Raw genomic sequence first — 24,225 nt, 5'->3', positions numbered from 1 at the left:
TCCCTGCTGGTGTGCACTGCTACAGCTGCCACCACAGCCTCTGTCCTGAAAGGGAAGAGCTTGCTGTTGCACCAGTTGGGAGGGCTGATGCTGCCGGTAAGCTAGAATTCTGGCATAGCCCCTAAACATTCTATATTTCTGGTGGAACTGTCTGGCTGAGAACAATGACTCCAAAGATCGAGATCTATGTGACTATCTTTGAACTGCTCGAGCGCAGAGTCAGCGTTTTCTCTGTATAGTCTAAAGGCATTGAGGGATGTCAATACAGCACCTTTGGACATCCAAAAACCTGGGTGACTGCCTCCAGGCATGCTTCTAAGCAATCGGCGAGTGCCAGGAGCAGAACCTATGCAGACTGTAGTGTCCAGGCCTGCACACAAGACATACTTTGCAGCTTCCATTCCATCTTGGATCATTTGGTCCACCGAGTGTTAGTTTGTTTTCAGCTTATATAGTGATGGGTAGCTGCCATATTACTTTTCAACCTAATTTTGTACAGCCTGTGTCCAGCTGATAGGTGCTTTTACAAAACGCATGTGCTCCTAATTCATCATAGGTGTGCAGAGGTATTGAACATGTTATAATTGTTTCCACTGAAGATCAACCCTGTGTGTAGGTAACAGTTCACAATCTATGTCCGGCATGTTCAATACAGGTTTTTAGTCTATGCAGAACACGTTTGCAACTAGGCAAAGATTCTAAGTACAACCTACTACGTATTGTAAGCAGCCTTGAGTTATGAGATAGAAAGGTCTCAGCGTGACAATTTCTACATAACGTAGAAGACTGTATCCACCAGGTACTAGGCTATGTACATGCGCTTGTTTTGCTTCAGAAGATGCACTATCTGTTAAGTTTTCACCACAGAATGAAGGCTTCCGGTATTATAATCCTTAGCACCTTCAGACGTTGCTTATTTTAAGTGAAGAGTACCTTTTTTTGCCAAGTGTAGCATAGAGTGTACGCTAGACTTAGCAGATACTTTTTATACTCTTTGGTGTATTTTTCATGAGAGTTTCATGGTCTGCAAACAGTGTGATACAGGGTAAAGTCTCTCCATAGAACGAATAATGTTTACAGTACCCACTTCCCTACTCATATCAACTTCATTTCTCAATGTAGGTTCGGTGACTGTCAGGGGTTTGATACAGAAAAAAACTGTCTATAGTAGGGCTATCGCTTTTGAACAAACGCTCAGTATTTTTAGGAACTTGGCTTTCTCTGAACAGTTGCATACAGATTGAACACTGTATACATTGAAGGTTTCCCATGTACCTGTGGTTGATTGTTATTGTGAACTACTCTACCTGTAAAGTGTATTGTATAGGATCAATGTGGCACAGAACCCATGCTTTCTACAGCTAAGGGAGTGGTTTCTTTGATTGCATTAATGGTGCCTCATATTTTTCTGAGCAATTTTGTACTTACTTTCAAAACTCTAATGCAATATCCTATTATAGAGCAATGTGTACAAAAGAAACTTGGATGAAGTCATCAGTGATGCCATTTGAAATGTCAGTGATGTCATAAATGCCATAGAACATGTCATGAGTGATGTATTATGTGAGGGCATTAAACGTGCATGGCGGGCTCAAGTTATAGTTAGCTCTTCTAACTAATACTGGTAAATTTCTGTGTTTTTCTCAGTTCCAAACATTAATGTTGTGAATGACAAATTCCCATAACTAGAACATTACTTTAACCTTTGGTTTTCTCAGCAACTGTCCAGTTTTATTTTTTTAATGTGTGGGGAGGGGGGCACGCGCCCCCCATACCAGAGCTTAATTAAGACCAGTAGGCCCTTGTGACCCCAGGATCTTATGTTTTCAAAGGGGGCTGAGGGTGGCCCCCTCCCCAAGCCTTATTAGACCCCATACCCAAGACCTTTTTTATGGGAGGTGGACTACGTGACCCCGTCCCTGAACCTTATTAGGCCCAAGGAACCCCATCCACCAGGGTCATTTTTTTATTTTTTATTAAAAGGAGCCCTCCTCCTCAAGCCATTACTAAAAATTAAAAAGGGGGCCTTGTTAGGCCCTGGGGAATCCATCCCCCAAGGTCACTACTAAAATTAAAGGAGTGGGGCTGCGTGCCCCCCCCTACCTGAGCCGTGTTAGGCCCTGCGTGACCCCATTCCTTAGAAACAATATTGAAAATAAGGGGGGCCATGCGCCCCCCTCCCCAAGCCTTGTTCCGCCCCAGGAAACCTTATCACTTAAAGGTGGGTGCCCATGTGCCCATCCAAGGCAGCCACCAAATACTCTGAGGCCGTGAGGGGAGCCCCAAGATGCGCATCCCCAGTCCGCTTACTGCATGCAGCAGGAGCCAGCACAGCTCCTGCCTGGAGGGAGCAGCTACTAATTCTGCTCCCTCCAGATGCGATTAATATTACTACCTTTTTCACTGCCCGCATCAGTGTGAGTAGGTTAACCAATCAAAAGTCAACATCCGTCCGGCGGGAATTTTTTTTGAAGCTCCAACCCACTAGGAGCAGACTTGGTGTTTGCTCCCGTTTGGTTGGAAATTAAAATATGCTAAGGCCAAGCGGGAGCGCAAACAGGTTCCTCAGCCAGAGCCCCCACTGGTGAGGGCAGGGAAATAGTTATGTCCCTGTGGTGGGCTCAACAGGACATAGCTTGTGAGCCAGCCCAGTGGCTGGGGTCCTTGGGGCTGGGGTCCCTTGGGCCATTCATAGTTCAGGGAGGGGGGCCGTGCGGCTCCCTCCATGTTAAGCAATTTTGGCCTTGGGGAATGGAGTTTTACAGGTGCATTTGGAAGCTCAGGGAGGGAAATGGGTGCACTACCACCCTCCCCTTATTTGCAAGTTTCCGTTATGGATATGGGCTTCCCGGGGCCTTCAATGGCTCTTGGAGGGGGACCGGGTATCCCCTGTCCTTTTTTCATGATTTCCGATGGCCTTTAATGGCTCATGGAGGGGGCCAAACAGCCCCACTCTTCCCAATACTGAATACGGCCCGGGGGTGGGTTCCGCAGAGTATATAGTTATTGAATGTGGCCCGGCCACAATTCCCCCCCCCCCCTCAATGTCTCAAAAAAGTACTTAACAGATGTACACCAAATCACAAAAAGAACAATCTGTGGATCAATATCTAGCTTTCTGCCAAATTTGGTGTAATTCCGTGAGGAAAATGTATGGGGACTTTGCGTTTTCGGACCCCCCCTTCTTTCTCGGCTCCCTCTTGACAGATCACCCCAAAACTTTCCAAGCACTAACTAGTCAGAGAGTAGCCCCTTTTTGAAAAGTTTCATGGAGATTCGGCAAACGGTGCCAAAGATATTAGCAACACATAAAACGCTTTCCCTATGGAACAGCTGGCCTAACTAAAACTACCCAGTGGCAGTTGGGTAGTTATAGTTAGGTCAGCTGTTCCATAGGGAAAGCATTTTTTGTGTTGCTAATATCTTTTGTACCATTTGCCGAATCTCCACAAAACAATCCAAAAAGGGGTGCAGTTAATGTGTGTGTGTGTGTGTGTGTGTGTGTGTGTGTATATATATATTTTTTTTGAGGTCTGCGCCCGTTCATGACCGCAGCGAGAGGCGGTCGGGATTCTTTTGATATATATATATATACACACACACACACACACACACACACACACACACACTAGCAGCCCGTCCCGACGTTGTCCGGGTATGAATTGCTGCCGGCCAGTAGTATATTGTTTTGTAGGATTTCGTTTTGATAGCATTTTTTACCTGTGACAGGCCTGTGAAACGCTCCGATTCACAGTGCACTGCTGATGCACTTAAGAGTGCGCGTTCAGTAGTGTGTGAACTCAAGTTTCCCTACTTTATTTTTCCTTGCATTATTATATAGCGCGAACTCGACAACATGGCATGAGCACAATTTACATTACAGAAGAACACATTCATTTGTGGTAGGCACGGGGAGACAAAGCGATTTGCCTGGAATCACAGGATGTTGAGCTGATGCCGAGATTCGAACGTAGCTCCCCAGCTCTAAAGTTCGCAATTCTAGGAGTAGTGGCGGGAGGTGTGTCTAAAAGTGTATGTCGGTGCTGGCCATCAACGAGAGAGACCTGTGCATTTTTCAAATCGGTGGTGAAAAAATATGAGTATGTTGCTGGAGATGTGGGTCACCGTGCCACCAATGTACTTGCCGGGGGAGGGTAAACACCCGTTATTCCGCAATTTTCTTTCCGCATACCATCACTCCGCATACTTTCATTACAAAAGTACCATGACTCCGCAATGCCATTATAACGCATGGCATTACATTTTATATGCTTTTACCACGCATACATTTACAACGAAATTCGTTGTAAATGCATGAATGGTAAAATCATGTTTTTTTAATGTTTGGATAAGGTAAGTATGGGTATAGGGGTATATGTTTTGGGGTACTGAGGTATATGTTTTGGGGTGTTTGGGTATTTTAAGGGTTCAGATATAGTTTTGGGTTATGGGGTACAGGGGTAGTTTTAGGGTTTAGGGATAGGTATGGTTTTGGGGTTCAGGGGTATTTTTAGGGTTCAGGGCTAGGTTTGGTATTTGCAGTATAGGGGTATTTTTAGGGTTCAGGGGTAGGTTTGGGTTTTGGGGTACAGGGTATTTTTAGGGTTCAGGGCTAGGTTTGTGCTTTGGGGTACAGGGGCATTTTGGGGTTCAGGGGTAAGTTTGGGTTTTGGGGTACAGGGTTATTTTTATGGTTCAGGGCTAGGTTTGGGTTTTGGGGTACAGGGGTATTTTTAGGGTTCAGGGGTAGGTTTGGGTTTTGGGGTACAGGGGTATTTTAAGTGTTCAGGGCTAGCTTTGGGGTACAGGGGTATTTTAGGGTTCAGGGGTAGGTTTGGGTTTTGGGGTACAGGGGTATTTTTAGGGTTCAGGGCTAGGTTTGGGTTTTGGGGTACAGGGGTATTTTTAGGGTTCAGGGGTAGATTTGGGTTTTGGGGTACAGGGTATATTTATAGGGTTAGGATGGGTTAGTGTTTTAGGGTGTTGGGGTATTTTAAGGAGTAAGGGTGGGTTATGATTTACGATCTACACCAAGTCAGCAACCTGGGCCTCTCACTGGAGCACAAGAAAGAACATTGTGAGGCTTGTTGGTCTTTTAGATCAAAAAAGACTCTCCAGGATCGTCGGGCTCGACAACAAGAAATGCAGCAACTCAACATACTCCGGATATCTTCGGTGAAGAATCCGAACAGGAGGAAACGACTGCTGCGGAAGAAGAGGGGGGCCTTTTTGGTCCCAGAATCGGATTCCATCTTAGAGATCGAATTGGAGTCAGACGTCGTTCTAGCAGGACAGGGTGCCGTGTGTACTAAAGCTCCATTACCAAATAAACTCTTTCACTAAACATAAGGCTTCTGCACCACCTCTGCCATCGGCCCTTGGTCGGCACTGAGAGGATGTTTCCGACGCTCTGCCCTCAGACGTGGCACCGAAACAAATAGTCAAAACAAACAGTCAAGCCTTCCTGTTCGGGATCGAGTCGAGACAAATCATTGTCGGATCCAAAACATTCCACTCCGAAGGACAAATATGTTTCGGAGCCGAAATCTCCAGTTTCAAAACACACGTCTGCTTCAGGGACCAAAACCTTCCGCTTCTAAGGATATCAAAAACTTCGGAGCCGAAATCAAAACAAGATCTCCCAGATCTAATCTTAGAGGTCATGAGGGACAGATTGGACCCGAAACAGGAAAACCTATACATCAATCTAGGTAATGAACACATTTTGGATAAAACTCCTTCAAAAAGGAAAGCTAGTTCAGAGGACACAGTATATAAGATTTCCTCTAAAGAAGGACATTGCTACAAGTCCTATTCACCCTGCCACCATCTTCACCCTTACTACAACTACCAGCCTCAAACAAAGGTTACAGGGATGTTATAGTTAGTTTCAGATTTTACACACACAAAAACCATGGAAATTCAGCAGTTATAGTTAGTTATCTCAACTAACTATAACTCGTCCATAAGATAACTATAACTTGCGCCCCCCGCCATGCACACTTTTCTCATCAATAATTTTATAGCATATGTTGAAGTGATATTATCAAGGATGTTATAGAAGATAGTATGAGTGATGTAATTTGTGGGGTAATTAGCAATGCATGGCGAGGGAGCGAGTTATGGTTACTTGAGATAACTAACTATAACTGCTGAATTTCTATGGTTTTGTGCGAGTAAAATCTGAACCTAACTATAACTTCTCTGTAATCTTTGGTTTTCGAGTGAATTTTGAAGGTTTTTAAATTTCTGTTACCTAACTATAACACTCTTGTAAACTTTTAATGCTAATTTTTAACTAGAACATCTCTGAAACCTTTGCTTTTTTAAATAAATTCTACTTTTCTTTTGTTTAAGTAATAATGAATCACTATACATTAATACAACCGCCACCGCGCACATTTGGGCAACTCCCCTACCTTTGCAGCCAAACCCGGCCAAGCAATGCAGTCAACACCCCGCTTGCAGCAAACCCCATGCAGTGGGGTTGGCTGCGACCATGGGCAGCGGAGTACTGTCCACAAGGCCTGTGTCCAACCCCCTAAAGGCAGTCAACATGCTGACCCCCTTCCCGGGCCATGTGCGCCCCATCCCCCCAATTATTTTTATAAGTTCCGCCTGGGACCTGCCTCCCAAGGGGGGCATTTAGTAAACAAGATTGTGCCGCGGACACATGGATGCTCTTCTAATCTGCGGAAAAATAAAAATAAAACATTTTTGCTCAAGGCGTGGTTCCCCAATGCCAGACATATTGGTTGGGGGGAATGGGGAGGGGGCAGGATTTTCTTACAATGCCCCCCATTTTGCTTTTGTTTTGCATTTTGGGGAGATTCGAACTTTGGCTGAGTCCAGAGTCACAAGAAGGTTGCCACCACTTAATGGTTGAAGTGGTAGCAGCCAATCAGATCTCATCGATTGATGTATCTGCTCCGCGGAGCATCTGCGCCCCCTAAATATACATAAATCTTTTTTCTTTAATAACTCAAACTACTGAATAGATTTACACCAAATTACTTAACAGATCTTTCTGGAACAAGATCTACCTTTCTGCCAAATTTGGTGTAATTCTGTTCAGCGGTTCGGGCTGTGGTCATGTCCAAAAACACCCCATGGGAAAAATCATTGGAAAAAAGCATTTTGGAACCCCCCCTTTGACTAATCACCCCAACACTTTCTAGACAGTAACTGAAGTGAGTGGCGAACTAGTTTTGAAAATTTAGGGCAGCAAAGTTATTAGCAAAACAAAAACACTTTACCTGTGGAAACTAGGTCCTAACTAGAACTACCTACTGGCAATCGTCCGCAAGCAAGACGCGCACACACACACCTTCCATCTTCTTCCATAGATCTGTTCAAGTGTAATTCCCATGTTGATTCCTTCTATCACGGCACCCATTCTTGGGGAAATGGGCCAGTCTACTTTCTCCACCAGCCATCCTGTGCTGTGAGTGACACAATTTTGCATGACCACACGTACACTTCGGTGCCAGGACTGCTGGGCCATGACTTTATATATTTGTCTAATTTTTGACATTGTATAAGTGTGAATTTCTTTTAAACTTCTTTTAAACACTGCACACTTACAATCCCTATAGCTTTGAAAATGCTTGTTTAATATGCTGTAAGGTCATCTATTTATGTTTGCATTTAAAACAAATACACTTGTAAAGGAATGCCTTCCAGCTCGGCCTGCAATATCACAAAAGCAAATTTGCAGGATGTTACTGAGAAGAATCTCCAGGTTCTGTTTTCCTGATAGAGCAGGAATCTTCAATACAGGCACAATAGGCAATACATTTAAATGTTCTTCTTAAAAAAAATGGCTAACCCATTGTCCAACCCATATGCTTTCCCAAACGCAAGCTCTACCCCATAATATCCTGTTTTATTTAAACCTATCTCAGTACCACTGTATTAATCTCACCAAATTCCAAACTAATCAGCCAGGACTATGGCTGGAATAACTAATCGAGGTCCCCACCACGATACACTGACTGACACCACTTAAAGGTGAAACCTGGTAGTATGTAACACCAAGGAATATACCTTTTTGCTAAAATAACCTATACACTATACTGAGAATTCCCAGATCCTCCAGAGTTTCCATGGAGGGCAGAGCTTTCTTGGTGCTGGGTCCAGCCCTTTAGAACACTCTTCCTTGAACAGGAAATTGAGGTCTAATGAAGACTATCAGAAACATGATTCTTCCCCAAAATAAAATGTTATGTCATTGCAACAATTTTACAACTTGCTACACTCCGCCTGTCAAAAACCAACAAAACAGCACAGCACAAATCGCACAAGAATGATTAATCATACTGTAAAAATACCCTCTTCCCCACAGCAACCATCACACCTGCTGCTCTGGATCTAAACACAAAGACACTGGTTCCCAAACACCCCTCCCAACCGATCTTGTAGCAAAGATCCAGAGTAACAGAAAATAAGCCACAGACATTATGAAAAGAGGCAAGACACCACAAACCACCACAGACAAGATCTGCCACTGAGGTTTCTGCATAGAGTCTGATTGAGCAGTGCACACCCAAATTTCTCAGAAAACTGAGCAGCAAGAAGGCAGGATATTGGTAAAACAATTTTGACAGATCAGGTCAGATTCTCAGAATAAAAACGCTAACAGGGCAAGAGGACTCGACTCAATGGCAAAGAACATTTGTTTTGTTTATCTTGTTTAAGGTCTTGCCAGTGAAAGTGATTGCCAGAGGATGTAGAGGAGCATTCCATACAAGCTGCTTAAGTGCATCCAAACCTCAGGCCTAAACTAGACCTTTGTGAAAGAGATGCTGGCATAAAAGGAAAGCGGGAGGTTTGCTAATAGGTACCTTTGAAAGACTAGTTAGACTGACAGACACAGTCATGTGTAGTGATAGTCTGGACCTTCTGACGTCCCCTGCCCTACCTGGCTTTCAGAACTACCAGCCCATGAAACAAGCTCCCAATTCCCTAAAAGTCAATCAACACCAGTCTGTAGGTTAACTATAGCTCGGTGCCCTGATGTGCCTTCATGCCGTATTGCAAAAAAAACAAAAAAAAACCAGGAGTGCGAGAAGACACAGAAGTGACTGTAGCGAAGACAGGATGGAGAGACAGTGGATTCCTTATAGATCCCAACATAACAGGACAGTGGGCAGATCCTACTTCCCATACCAGCATGCCAATCACCCATCAAAAGACTTGCCTAAAGCCCCACCTCCGCATGAGCCAGCCAAAGATCAGGCAAGACTACACCCTTTAAGAACGTAGGTCAATAGATGTGCCAATGAAGCCAGAATCTTCAATGGAGGGCTGGCCATGGGAAGGAGGGGCTTTCTGGCCATTAAACAGACACCAACTGGTTAGGCCTGCAATTGCGACCCAATTGGAGTGGCGATCAGCATGCAGGCAATACCTGGATCTCATAAACGGGTTTGGAAGAAGGAATAGCAGCAAACTCTCTGTAGTCAAACTTCTTTTCAGAGATGGACTGGAAAGAATAGCAAAAAAACAGAAGGGAGAGAAACAGTGTGAGCAGTAGTGGGTAAGTGAAAGCAGGGGAGGTGAGGATGAGCAACCTTGCTTCACCGGGCACAAAGAGTGAGTGAAGGAGGGAGAAGCAAGAATGAGCAGTGGACAAGCTCAGTGACTGTTGTGAGAGTGGATGAATAATTTAGAAGCTGTGTTTCATTAGGACAGAGTGACATGGAAGACATCCCTACAAATGGAGGTTGGAGTGAAGATTAGCAAGTGAAGGAGGGGGAGAAGAGAAAAAGAGCAGAAGTGCTTAACCTGGGACAGGACGAGACTCAACGAATGACTGGAGAATCAGTGGGATATTTAGTGCAGCTATAGCGAACTATCAGGATATATGTCACTTCTAAGTGAAGAATCAGTAAGGATGAGCCCCAATGCAAGCAGAGCATGGAAAGTGTGAGTGTATGTGTGTGTTTCACATGCACATGGAATGAGTCTGTGAGTGAAGGTGGCAGCAGTGATCAGCCACAGGGCTCCACCTACACAGGAAGTGAGTCCGCGAGGGAAATGCTGATTACCGTTAGTGCATTTTTTTCACATATAGTGAGTTGGGGAATGCTAAACCAGGCAATGAACTATGGTGCTGTGGCTGCAAATGGGGTGAGGGGAAGTGTAAGGGTGCCAATGTTAAGCTGTTGGTTTTCCAGGGCCCCACCCAAAATATTCTTCACTTTGATACAAGGTATCATTTCGCCGCAATGTGTTGAGGTTTGTCTTGGCACTGCATTAAGTTTAAGGCTTGAGAGAAAGTGTGTGGGGCTCTTACTCGGACTGAAAGCATTTCGCCCTTTAACTGAAGAGCATGACTAAGTGTACGCAGGGAAAAGTACAGATATTTTGTAATTTTCAGACAAGAAGACATCTGACAAATGGGGGAAGAGAGCCAGGAAAAGAGAATACTTCTTACCAGCCTCCCTGGCGACGTCACATTCCTGGGACTGTAATCTGAGAGGGAGAGAAGAGGAAGAGAATGAGAAACCAGTTGTGGCACCTACAGGTATCTAAGCTCGAGTACTGTTGCTCATAACAAATAAAGATATGACGGAAGAGGGGCTCACGGACTACGCTCATGAGCAGACACTGCAGCAGGTGCATTGACAGCAGTCAAAGGTAGACACTACCATAGATACACTGACCACATTCAACAGCACCTGCTGCAGGAAGTGCTCTGACCAGAGTCAAAGGTAGACATTGCCATGGATGCACGGACCACATTCAACAGCACATGCTTCAGGAGTTGCTTTTACCACAATGAAAGGTAGACGGGGATTAACTGGGCACATTCACCAGCACATGCTGCAGGGTGGTGCCCTGACCGTGTTCAGAAAAGGCACAACTGGGGGAGAGCAATGCCCATGTTCAATTGAAGGCACTGTTGGAGGGGAACGTACAGCATTCACGACAGGAGGAGGAGGTGCACGTTCATGGGACTAATGCTTGAGGTGCAGCTTTCATGTTCATGAGTGGACACTGGGCACTCCAACACGTTCAGACAAAGACACCGCTGAGGGTGCACAAAACATACTGAAGGGCAGGCACTGCTGGAGGTGCACTGCCAGCATTGAAGGACAGGCCCTGCTCAGTGTGCACCAACCACATTCAGGGGAAGACACTGCTTCTGTTTTTGTTTTTAGGTCAAGCATTTGAGACCTCTTGTATATACTTTAGTATATACTTATATGTGTATGTACTTTGTGGGCTCTGGCGATCAGCCCTAGGACTTGTCTGCTTCTGCTCAGGGACTTTTTTTTCTGTTCAACTGCCTCTATTAAACTCTCTGGATAGAAAACGACCAGTAGTGGTCAGTAAAATACCAGAATTGCTTTCTGCTGAGGAACTTTTTTTCTCCTTTTTCTGGCAACTGCCTCTATTTAACTTTCTTGATAGAAAACGACCAGCAAAGGTCAGTAAAATACCAGAATCACTTTAGCATTTTCCAGATTCCAGTCCATAGAAATTGTCTTACACGAGCACCTGTAGACAATAATATTTTTTTCAAATTCTATATTTTCAGTGATATGACCACCGAAGGCCCTGATTTTGTATTAAAAACAGAGCTTTGGACAATACCATTTCCAGCTGAAAGGCAATATTTCTCTCCATGTATTTCCATAACTGGCGTGTCACACAGTTTGGTGCTTACTTTCCCTCCATGTTAAGGAATAGTGGATGTTTTAGCACCCAGGCTAATGTGCTGCATAGCTAAATACATATAAGGTCAAAGGCGAGACCGACTGCATTGCAAATGCTTGTTTAATATGAGGTGGAAGAGGCAGATATTGATCTTTTGAACATGCACTCTAAATTGTGAAATTAAACTGAACAATCGTTAGAGCCTGCAAGAATGCAAGGCACGCCAAAATGTCTGCCAGCGTATGCAGTTTAGGAGATTGCAAATAAGGTACTGAAATGTGACTCCATTTTATTAACTGTAACGTTTTGTTTACTGACTCGGAAATTATGATTCACAAATTATGGTACAGGACCTGGAAAAACACAAAAAGATCCACAGGGCCTATTCAAACACCCCAAATTCCGCATGTCTGTTTTAGGTACATTTTATAACGCTGCTTTTGGTCATGGGATGCTGTAATACTGCTGGTCTGTTTCATGCACATTTCATTATGCTGCCCAAGGCTCTGGGATGCTGTGAAACTGTCATATACTGCTCGTCTGTTTCATGCACATTTCATTATGCTGCCCAAGGCTATGGGTTGCTGCGAAACTGTCATATACTGCTTGTCTGTTTTATGCACATTTGATGATGATGCAAATCTGTAATATATTGCTAGACTGTTTGATGCACATTTCATGAGATAACCCTCGGTTATGGGATGCTGCAAATCTAATATACTGCTCATCTGTTTCATGCACATTTCATTATGCGGCCCAAGGCTATGGGATGCTGTGAATCTGTAATATACTGCTCGTCTGTGTCATGCACATTTAATGATGCTGCAAATCTGTAATATACTGCTCGTCTGTTTCATGCACATTTCATTATGCTGCTCAAGGGTATGGAATGCTGTGAATCTGTAACATACTGCTCGTCTGTGTCATGCACATTTCGAGATGCTGCAAATTTGTAATATACTGCTAGTCTGTTTCATGCATATTTCATTATGCTGCGCATGGGATGCTGTGAATCTGTAATATACTACTCGTCTGTTACATGCACATTTCATTATGTCGCCCAAGGCTTTGGGATGCTGTGGATCTGTAATATACTGCTGGTCTGTTTCATGCATATTTCATTATGCTGCTCAAGGCTTTGGGATGCTGTGGATCTGTAATATACTGCTGGTCTGTTTCATGCACATTTCATGATGCTGCTTTCAGTTTTGCGATGGTGTCATTCTGTAATATGTTGGATGTGCACATTAACAACTGAGTTCCATACCACAGTTGTTTGTTATTAAATACTAAAAGGCTGATGTAGTGCCACTAGTATCTGTAACTCAGATGGAAATGGGGTGTGGGAGAGCATGTGGTCCAACAGAGGCAGAGGAGGCACAGGTCTCTCGTGCGCATATCCAGTTCAAGTGCATGTGGAGGAATCGAGGCTGTTGGCCAGAAAGATACTCTTTTACCCTGGAGGAAAGGACACCGCAAGAGGAGAATGAAGAGACAAGCTAACAAGTAGATACATACATCGCGCACTACCCCAAACTTTATATACCCATCAGCCAGGTCTTGCATAAACACTGATGAAAGCTGGATAGCAAGATACCTTCCAAATCAGAATTACTCCGATTAACTCAAACGTGTAGGAGCACTAGTTCAGACCCTTTCCACCTAATGTGAAGCTCAGTGCTCATCTTTAAAAATACTTTAATCATACAGCAGAACTACGACTGCATAGTACGTACTTCAGCTAGAAGGACAATTACCGGGTTCTAATCCTGTTGAGCATCTTCAGTGAGCGCTACACCCCCTCTTTTGATATGCCATACCTTCCAGTAATCTAACGGCTATAGTGTAGTGTCCCATACACTGCGGCTATAGGCATGAATAAGAAACAGATTCTTTTTGTTGCAACATCTTAGTGCCGTTTACCAGGAACCTCAGAGAGACCAGGAAAATTCCTTACAATACGGACCATTCACGGCTTTGCTTTCTAGGATATTTCACTTCCTCTGGATGTTCTCATGCCAGGAACATGCTGGGATTCACCTTCTGGACAGTCTCTCCTCTTGCAGAACCAGGCACTCTCCTTCCCTTTCTCTCAGACGTAGGTAGGTAGGCTTCTAGGCAGACCCTCAGCTCCTCCAGCAGAAAGTGTAGACTTACGGTGATGTTCCCTCACCTATGGAGATTGGCTGCCAGGCAAGCCCCAGCCCTGTCACACAGCTGTCCGAGTACTCTGCAGCGTGCTCCCCTCCTTGATCATGAGGGACAGGGTTGGGGATCCACTGTCTACGGCTTCAGAATTAGTTCGGGTAGGTTCATTTTCAGATGTCATTCCTAGGCTGCTCTCCAGACATATTTTTGAGTAACATGATCGCTCGCACAGCAGCTAGCGATAGGGCTGGCTCCAAACAGGAGTATCCAAAGCTTTCAACAGTTGCGGCCTCCGGGGCTGATCGGGCTCCACTTTAACAGCAACAACTCTCCTCTTCTCTGTCGGCACGCGCACCAGCTTGCAGGCCTATAGTGGTTGTCTACTGACACAATGCTACTTGCGGTTGCAAAGTCTTAGTTCAGTTCACTCGAGGAATTCCAGAGACGAGAAAGACCTCACAGGGCGAGCCACTCGTGGCTCGGTTCTCTAGGGTAGTCACTTCCCATATGTTCTTATACCGAGAATATGCTGAGCCTCTCCTCCTGGACAGTTTCTCCTCCTGTAGGGCCAGGCACTCTATTTCCTTCTCTCAGGAGGCAGGCATCTAGACAGTCCCTCAGTTGCTCCAGCAGAAACTACAGACTTCAGTTGGCGTCCCCTCACCTCTTGGAGACTTGCTGCCAGGCAGACACCAGCTCTGTCCTTCAAAAACTCTGCAGATCTGGATAGGTTCTTTATCAAATGTCAGTTGCAGGCTACTCTCCAGACATAGCCATTGTGTAAAGTGATGTCTCTCATGGCAGGTAGCAACAGTGTGGGCTCCAATCAGGATAATCCAAAAGAGGGGTACACTAAAGTGCGAGATCTCGGCACCTTACTGCCATCAGCCTTCCTCAGGTTGTAATAAGCGACCGACAAATAGGCAGAACCAGCCTTGAAAGATGCTCACCTTGCAAAAGCAAAAAAATCTGCTGTCACACCCCTCGCCTATACCAAATGTTAGTGCTCCGGAAGAACTACTCAGCAGTCTTCTGCTAACAAGCCCCTCACAGAATTTCTAAAGGCAGTCGGGACTCCATCCTCCTCACTTCAGTGTCTGGGTCTTCACCCTCTAGACACACAAATGCAGGCAATACACTGCCACTGTCTGGGAAAGCCATTGTTACCATCCATCTTGTGCCATGCTAAGCCAGGGCTATCTAAAATGAATTCTACTGGCCCAAGTGCTCTGATTCACTCCAAAAATCAGAATTCTACTACCACCTTGACACACACACTGCACACAAACAGTCAACATAGAGTTTTTTAGCTCGAGGTTCCTAGGTTTCCCATGAGAAGCATCAGTCACTGTTGCTGACAGAGAAAAATGTCTGGCAACAGAATACAAAAACAAAATTCAGTATGCTACCACAAATGCTTTACCGAAGACACTTAGGGCAAGGAAAACGTTCCACTTCTTCTTCGCTGTCTAATATGAGGCCACATTAGGCGTTCCCCTCCAGACTACAGGGCATATCCTGGACCTCACTCTGTCAGGCATAGGCATAGACCCCTGCGCACACACTAAATTAGTGTGGTGACAGTGCCAAAATAAAAGTAAAAAAAAAAACAGTTGCACAAGTAGTCAGGCACTCTGTTTACCACGCAAAGGACATTTCTCGTCACAACAGAGTAGACCAATTGATTGTTTTTACCAAGCATCCAGGGCATGGTTGCCAAGGTATTTAAAAGCCACGCTACCTAATTTGTAAGGAACCCAGTCATTGACTGGAAGCCAGTGTAGAGCTTTTCTGGCAACTGTGATGTGGTCTTTGCGTAAACTCTTGATAAGGAGGATTGCCACATTCTGAGTTCTTTGAAGCCTGCAAACTCACCAAACTGCAGTACTCTATGAGGGAGCCGAATGTGGCCCGCACCAGCAGTGCCCTATGTTGTGTAGAGAGCAGTAATTTGACATGTCTCTGTTTCAGCTGATAAAAACAGCTATTCTCAACTACTCCTATCTGGGCATTAAAGGGCGCCTAGATTGTCTTTTAGGTCTCGCCTAGCGATGCAGCGCATGTGCTGCTTGCCTTGGCGAGACCTATTGTCGTCGGTTTCTCTGCTGAAGGGGCACAGGAGATGTGCAGGCCTACGGACAGGAGATGCGCACTGCACATCTCCTGTCCCCGATAGGGCTGGCGCGCTTTCACTTTCGTGCAGGACGCTTTCAGGCTTGTAATGAACGAGGTTGTGGGTGCCATGCAGATGATGACATTCCCAGCGAACACAGGGGCTGCTTCTGCATCACTTCCTGCCTGATTCGATTATTGGGCTTGCAGGCTGGCCCATCCAGTTCACAGCAACGTCACCTTTTAACTCCAAGGAGCACAGCAGCTATTATTCAACAGGCAGGTCACGCGGATGTCTGTGATGTAGCGGGCTCTCTTTGCGCACGGATTGTTTGATATGAATGCGCAGCAGAGGTGAGTCTGATTACCATCTGGGGCTGAATATTGGTTCAGACAGCACGGCCATCTCGCCCTGACAGGAGACCAAGAACATGTTGCTATTACTGGCACCGAGACCCCACCAAGTGCGTCACGGGCGACACCCAGCCTCGCTTCCCACGAACAAGCCCTCCAGATTTGTCACCAATGTTTGAACAAGACATGGTTTCAGCAGCTCAGCCCTTTGCAATGGCCCGACTAACACATTCCTCCCCAGCTTAACCCCTCCCTTCAAACTTTGGATTCAAAGGGCGAAGGGCGCTATTTCCATGATTGTTTCTTCTTCGATCTTCAATGCATTTCAATTTCATTCCCAAATGTAGAGTAAAGTACAGAGCTAGCTGAGTGATTGTTAAACTTTAACATTAGTTCCAATTACCCAGAAAGTGCCTAGAAGCATTGACCTCTGCATTCGGGGACGGTATCACGGCGTGCAGTCCGGAACCGGGCTTACTTTCTGGAACCAGACGTCACTCTTCGTGGAAGCAGAGAACTCCATGGTGTAAGCATGCACTCCAGGCACCGTATTTCGATCTCCTAGCACATCAGGCCTTTAAGTGACAGAGTAGGACAATACTCTAGGACTTTGGCATCTGTCCTCAGAGGTCGCTACTCGCTTGGCCAGGCAGATGTCGGTGTCAATCCACGTTGAAGCCAGATCTCACTAGGCAGGAGTGTGAAATCACTTGCGGTAAATGGCATCAGTCATTGTGGGAAGTCACATTTCACTAGGCAGGAGTGTCATATTGCGCCTGGAACACACACAAGATGATGGACGGAATGTTGCACAATGGCAAAACATTCACCCCCAGTCACAGATCTGGGTTTAATCCATTGTTATTTTGCTCACCAAGCCACCCCAGTTCAGACTTGGCCATATGCAAATCAGTCTTGACCCTGTGCCTCATGGGAACAGTCCAGCCCGAACTGCCAAGCCATGTCTTCCCTGGACCGGAATAAAGCATCCTAGGACCGGTTTCTGGCTATCAGCCGTCTTCAGCCAGGATTACTGGACTCCAGTGGCGTAGAGAGCACAGGACCCACGTCTGGGCATACCCTTCCCACATAGGGTGAACAGCAAAACACACAAGATGATGGACGGAATATTGCGCCTGGAACCTGTCATCAGACTCCTTGGGAAGGTGGATTTCTCTGGGCAGGAGTGTGACATCACTGGAGGTACTTGACATCAGTCACCCTCGGAAGCCAGATTTCACTAGGCAACAGTGTCACATCTAGCCAGGTACCTGGGAAACCAACCAACCCTCACGGGGACGAGTGTGATATCCTTGAAGGTACCTGGTATCATAGTGAAATTGTGAACATTCTAAAAACAGTCTAAATAACCAACCTCTACAATTTATCTTTCAGTCCCATCGCTTCAGACCAGAATAGCTTGAAACAATCAATTGCTCCAGTCAGTTTTTTATTGACTTGTCTACATTAAAACCCAGGACTGGATATAGTGTCCATGGTAATATGAAGTGAGGTGTACACCCTAGCTTAGGGCGAGATAGGAGCTGTGGTGCAGTGGTCCGGCTTCTGTCTAGTACCAACTAAAGGCCTGGTTTGGGGTTTGGTCGACAGGTACTCCTCGTAAACAGGAAAGATTCCCATCTGCCTTATTACAAGTGCATTTTATCTCAACCCTATATTCCTATTGTACTAATCTGTTATAAGGTGGATGGGCTTTAAGAGGGCTGGGTCTCACCGTTGCTGAGCACCGGCCGTTTTTTGAAGGGGCCCTCGAAACTGGACTATCGGGCTCTGTTTTGTGCCCTGGCACAGGCGGTCCGTATTTTTCCGGACTGCAGTGACAACAGGCACATCTATGTGTGCGTGCTACACTGCACACTTCTCACTAGTGGAGAAATTACTGCATGATGTCATTCCAGGTAAGCGCTGTAGGGGAAGGAAAATCCTTTTAAGAGAGTCATTTTCTCTCTGGATTTCCCTTCTCTTTTTAAAACGCAGGAGCAGCAACATTGTCCTGGTGTCACCCGGACTTTAAGTGGAAGTTTTTTCAATATTGTATAAAAGCCATAGTTGCTGCTTATATATCTTATGCGACTAACTATTGACAAAGCCAATTGTCCTGACTTGCTGTAGATATGGATTTACTTGTATCACATCTGGATGCAATGACAGAAACAGCAAAACACAATTCGGGCGGCACACTATGCTAAGCACAGATTTTTTTTTTAGCTTAGTTGTTTATTAGCCACACCCTTAATTTCATTGGCCACGCCACTTTGAGAGACCTCGCTCCCCACCCCCTCCAGTTTTTTCATCCTACTTAAAGCCCTTGTGGACACGATAATAAGCCCTTAATTTCCACAGAAGAAGAAACTAAAAACTTTTGTTTTCAGAAGCCCTTTCTAGCAGACTTGTCATTTTAGAAAAAGCTTCAGCCAAAAGATTACATTGAATGCCCCACCTTCTGTGTGGTGAGCTTTTGAAGGATGCATTCCAGGATATGTTTGCATAGAAAGCTTTCCAACGCTGTCTCAGGCTTCTTGCCCCAGTCTGCTGTCTGATGAAGCTGAAGCTCATGTCAGCATTTTCTGGCAAGGCACTCTTTTTATTCCACACACCTTATTTGGTCCCGGCTGGCATGGTGGAGGACTGGACTTCATTGCATCAAGCGAAGGACGAAATACCTCTCCCAGTCGACTTCCTTCAATATTTGCAATATTTTGCTACCTCACTTTTCTCCTGTTTTAAAGTGTGGCTGGCTGCCATTATTTTAAAGGAAAACTCCAAAGGAGATAGGAATATATTGTTGACCACTTAGAAGATGACAGAGACTCTTACAGAGATCTCTTTCAATAGCCAGTCTGGTGAAGGGATGAACTGCAGAATCAGTGGGGTTAAGAGACTTTCATTGTCCTCAATAACCATGGGAAAACATGGTTTAAGGAAAGGCTACTTAGGTGGTTCAATTAGGACTCTCTGGATCAAATACCCTGTGGATTACTTATTTATCCTTTGCAACCATTCCCTGGCTAATTTTGTTAATGTTTTCTAAACATTGAGTGGTAACAAAATTGCATACTGACTGAGGTGGGGGGTGGGGGTGGGGGGGAATAGGAGGGAGTTCCAGGAAAGTACTGAATAATTAATATCTCTTAATCCTGCTTAAGTTATAAGAGGGATGCAATTGCATGAAGACAGCTTAAGCTACAGCCAAAGCAGTGTCAGGTTCAGAATGCACACAAAGAGTCCAATATCTTACTCTCTTCGTGTTGGGATATTGTCATGCTTCTCTTTCCTGCAGATGCTCAAATGGAAGAGAGGGAGCCATCCTGCCATAGTACCATCTCTGCTGGACATGACAATGACTGTGGCACAGAAGGCTCCTTTTTCAGGTTGGGCTGTTGTGAATGAAGGGTGGAAAGGTGTTGATGGTCAAAAGTACGTTCTGTAGTACCGCTCACAGACCAGACTGGTGCAATCAAAGAACACATAATTATCTTTCACGGAGGGTCCTCCGATGGAACACATGATTTTGGGGTTGCACACGCTCTTCCTCACATGTCACAGTTACTCACATGAGCTTCTCCAAGACAGTGGGTGAGGTGGTGGTGCCTAGTTCCTCATGGCAGTAGCTGCATTTCTAACTGGAGACCCGTAGAAAATGTATGTGTTCATCAATGGATGGGCCATCACGGGTGCATTACAGTTGCTTGCAAAACTCTTCAGGATGATCACAAATATAGCAGAGTATGTGGCAGCAAACAATCAATCACCCTTGAGCTGTGCTCAGTCACACGTCTCTTGGTTATGGCACAGGCCTGTGGATGTAGTGGCTCCTTATGGCAGAACTATAGGTCGAATGTTTTTTTTTCTCTTAAGTCAAATTGAGGCAAGGTACTACTTGTAGGACAGGCTCGCTAATTACTTCAGGGTACAGCTGTACAGACTTTTTCCTTAGCCTTACGGTACATATCCATCGCCAGTCAGGAAGACTAGGTCCCTTTGGAATGTAAGCGATTTTTTAAAACACTTTTCCTTAATTTGCTTCTTTATTCTGGATGCCTTAGAAATGGCAAATTTAAGTGTTGTAAAAAAAAGAAAAATAGGCAGGCTCGTCATTGTTTAGGGCTTTGTAGGGGTGGATGAATAACTTGAAATGGCATTGTTTCTTTATGGGTAGCCAGTGGAGTTCTCTGAGGAGAGGTGTGATGAGCGCTGAAGGGGATGTACAGTATGCGTCTGGTGGCGGAGTACTGGTTGTTTGGAACCTTTGAATGAGTTAGTTGGAGATGCCAGCGCAGTGTGTGTTGCAGTAGTCCAACTACAGGTTATGAGGGCTTTGGGGTCTGTTTGACTTGTCTGCATGTGGAGACGGATGAAGATCTTGCAGAACATTCTCCGTATGAGAAAACCGGATACGAACACAGGTTTCACCTGCTTGGTCATGCCAAGTTTGTTCGCTAGGATGGTTCAGAGGTTTCTTGTGTGGTCTGTAGGTGTGTGTCCTACTTCTGTTAGTCACCAGGAGTGTCCCATGGGGAGCTCTTCTTTCCGAATATCAGGATTTTTCCCCTGTCTGAGTAAAGATACAGACCGTTCTTCATCCATGTTGCCACGTTGATCATACAAGTTGTGAAATTAGTCCTGGTGGTGGTGTTTTTGTCAGCGAGGGAGAGGATAAGCTTGGTGTAGCCAGCGTAGAAGCCCATGTTGATCTCGTAGGCTCTTTGGATGCGTGCGAGGGGCATCATGTAGATGTTGAGGGTGGGGCTGAGGGAAGATCCCAGGGGGACTCTGCAGATGAGCTGCTTGCGTTCAGAGGTGTCGGAAAAGGGGCGGAGGGAGGGGTGGGTTGGAGACTAATTTATTGGGTTCTGTGATCAGTCTAAGGGCAGGCGCTTGGATATAAGAGTCATGGAATCTTGATATGAGGGTAGCATGATTTAAGGTGTCAAATGCTGCCGTAAGTGTAAATGACTATGAGGGTGGCAGATTCCCTTCTAGCCATGATGGTCCTGATGTCGTCAGTAGCTTCTATGAGGGAGGATTCCGTGCGCTGTGGTTATTGTAGAATCACTATTGAGTGATATCTAGGAGGTGGATCTGCTCGAGGTGGGTGGAAGGTTGCTGTGTTCTTATGAATCAGCTGATGTTTTCTTCAGGAGGGCTTTAACTTTGGCATGCTTTTGCTCGTCAGGGAAGGTGCTGCTGTGGATAGATGTGTTGTTGAAGGAGGTGAGGAAGTTGTTGATCAGGGTTTTTACCCAGGGTGTAGATGTGGTGTGGGCAAGGGTTGGTGGGTGCTCCAGAGTGTATTTTTACTATAATTTTGTTGGTGTATTCCATCGTGACGGCATGATTTTGTTGGTGTCTTTCGTTGTGATGGGGTTCCACTTCGAGAGTAGGTTTGGTGTGATGGTGCGAGTGATAGCTGTTTGATGTGGTCTTCTGTGGAGGGTTGGGGTTTGAAGCTGCTGCAAATCTTGCATATTTTGTTGTTCAAAGAAATCTGAGTGGTTTTCACAGAGGTTCTGTGATGGGGTAATGGTATTGGTGACAGCGGCAGGGTTGGAAAATTCTCCAACGATGAGGAGTACTCAAGCATACCACAATCAGAGGGGAGCCCAGTCATGGAATACTACACTGATTAATCATAAAGAGCTGGTAGGCAGTCTTCCCAGTGGGTGCGTGCAAATAGGACTTTACTCCCTTTCTACAATCGGATACCAAGCACTGTCATAGCCTGGTAATGGGGACATTAGCCACAAATGAGAAGCACTCCTTTTTGAAGACTTGACTCTGGCCCCTTGCAGAAAAATATCACCCAGTCAGTTAAACTGTGAAACTAATAGTTGTTCACAAATGGACATTGGGCAAGGTACTTTCGACCAGACAAAAACACATGCGTGTAAGAATGTCAGGGGCCATACAACACTTACCATGTTGCAGGCTCTTTCATGCCTAGATCCCACATACCATAGGTACAGCACCACACTCCTGAGATCCTTTGCTAGAACAGTTTATGGCACTGCTGTACCTTGGATTAAGGTGAACTATACACACTGAATACCTGACATTACTATAATTTAATGATAAAAATGCACCTTATGCTGGAGAGTGTGCAGCTTTCAACTCGGGTACTGCATCCATGTCAAAATCAATTCCTGTGACAGGACTTTGTGTACAAAAGTCCTATTGTCTGTTCTAATACATTCTCTAATATCTGAATCCTCGTGGAGTCCTAGTATCTGAGATCTGCTTTAGCAGGAGAGGACTGGGTATTCCCATCTCTTTTATGGTGGATAGAACTAGAGTGAGACCTGGAGATTTTTCAAGCTGTCCTTTTAGGACACAGAATGGATCAAAAAGCCATACAAAAACTCTGTGGTATAAGCATCCCAACAAAACTGGTCTACGGAGCCAATAACCCTAAATAATCAACTACAGTAAATAGATTACCAAGACGAAAGACATGCAGGGAATACTGACAGGAGGGTTGCTGTGTGCCACCTCCGGTCTTTTATAAACTACCTAAGCAGCGATTTCTGGGCATTACAGAAGATTTTTCCCATATGCTAGATGCTGGGAATAAAAATATAACAGGGATGTAGAGATTATTCTCCCATCTACTGATAGAGCAAGATTTCGCATCGCGACTTGCTCGATTCATGAACCTCGAAACTGTTGTAACCTCGTAACGAATTGTACGTTTTACTAATATCTTTTATTTCTGATATATATGTATGATAGAGAAGCTTGCTTATGTGTTTTATTAATACGAATAACTTTTGTAATTCTAAAATGGCCGCTGCTTGACTTTCCTTTTCTGCGCATGCGTCAGTCACACTCACGTGACTACACGTAGAGATAGTTTTGGAGGGAAAGGGTGCGCATGCGTAATCGCCTTAAAATGGCAGCTTAATGTGATAATGAAGTGAAGCTCATGCTATTGCTCATCGTGTTATGTGTAGCACTTACCCGTAATTGCATAGTATATTTTTTTATGATAAACCTGAAGTGTGAAATCATGACATGAAGTACATTCATTTATTTTTATGTACTAATTTGTTTTCGCTTACTTTTCATGTATCGCGGGAAATGGGGGTCCGAATGGGTCGTGAGCCATTTTGAAGGTCCTTTCTGCGCATGCTCAGGATGCGAGGCCAAAGACAAACTTGGACCGTGGAACACAGCCAGCTGGCAGCCACAGTCAAGATGCTCCTGAGAGAGTTACCTCTGACCCAGGAGGATGGAGTAGAAGTTGTTCTCTATTTGTAACATTTGTAATGTTTTATTGTATTCTGTGCTACTTTTCCGTGGGAACCCCAAACTTGCTAGGCGGATCCCTAGAATGTAAATTTAGGCTTACAGAAGTCTGTTCTGATTGGTGTGTTAACCTATCCTACTTTGGGACCAATCGAAATTGAGGATTCTGACACTTTGCAACATTGGTGGTGGTACACTGACCAGAAAACAGTATATCTAGCCTTGGTTCAGCTAGAGAAATTGTCCGACTTGTCCGAATAGCTGACCTGTCACTGACCCATCGCACTCAATAGGTGACTTGATACAGAGGTGCTGCGGAGCACTCTGTCCGAATTTGACCATAGACTTTAAGGTTTTACCAAACCTTAAGTGCTGGCGAAGCACTTTGCTGGGGAGTTCGCTAACCCAATCGGGGTTCTGACTGATATCTGCAGAGAGGGTGGAGCGCAGGCGTTGCTTCCAAACTGCGGGTGCTGGTCGTGTCCTGGTGGTCCTGTCCTGATCCTAATCTGGGTTTCCTGTCCTGTCCTGGGGTGTCCATTCTGCACCTGCTGTCCCATTGAGGGTTATCCTTCCTTGAGGGTTTTCCTGTCCTTAACTGACCCGTGGCCAGGGTTGGTTTTCACACCAGTCTAGGTAAATATTGCTCTGAAAATCTTAAACTGCACCTTCCTATTTTTC

General features: G+C 45.1%; 1 protein-coding gene across 21 annotated transcripts in view; it reads right to left on the bottom strand.

The window, feature by feature from the left end:
* The window catches only part of SCRIB (scribble planar cell polarity protein), a 576,647-nt gene that overhangs the window by 35,211 nt on the left and 517,211 nt on the right, over nucleotides 1-24,225 (bottom strand). For 14 of the 21 annotated variants that reach the window (XM_078686589.1, XM_078686598.1, XM_078686604.1 and 11 more), the window contains 2 exons: nucleotides 10,439-10,476; nucleotides 9,410-9,484 (listed from right to left, as the gene is read on the bottom strand). In XM_078686589.1, coding sequence (XP_078542715.1) covers nucleotides 9,410-9,484; nucleotides 10,439-10,476 — 113 coding nt within the window. The remainder of the gene's footprint in view (nucleotides 1-9,409; nucleotides 9,485-10,438; nucleotides 10,477-24,225) is intronic. The other 7 variants (XM_078686596.1, XM_078686603.1, XM_078686602.1 and 4 more) reach the window with 1 other exon arrangement.

This window comes from Lissotriton helveticus, chromosome 4_1, assembly GCF_964261635.1.
Source record: "Lissotriton helveticus chromosome 4_1, aLisHel1.1, whole genome shotgun sequence".
Classification (NCBI taxonomy): Eukaryota; Metazoa; Chordata; class Amphibia; order Caudata; family Salamandridae; genus Lissotriton; species Lissotriton helveticus.
Note: the sequence above shows the minus strand (reverse complement) of the source record. Positions and strands in the feature narration are given on the sequence as shown.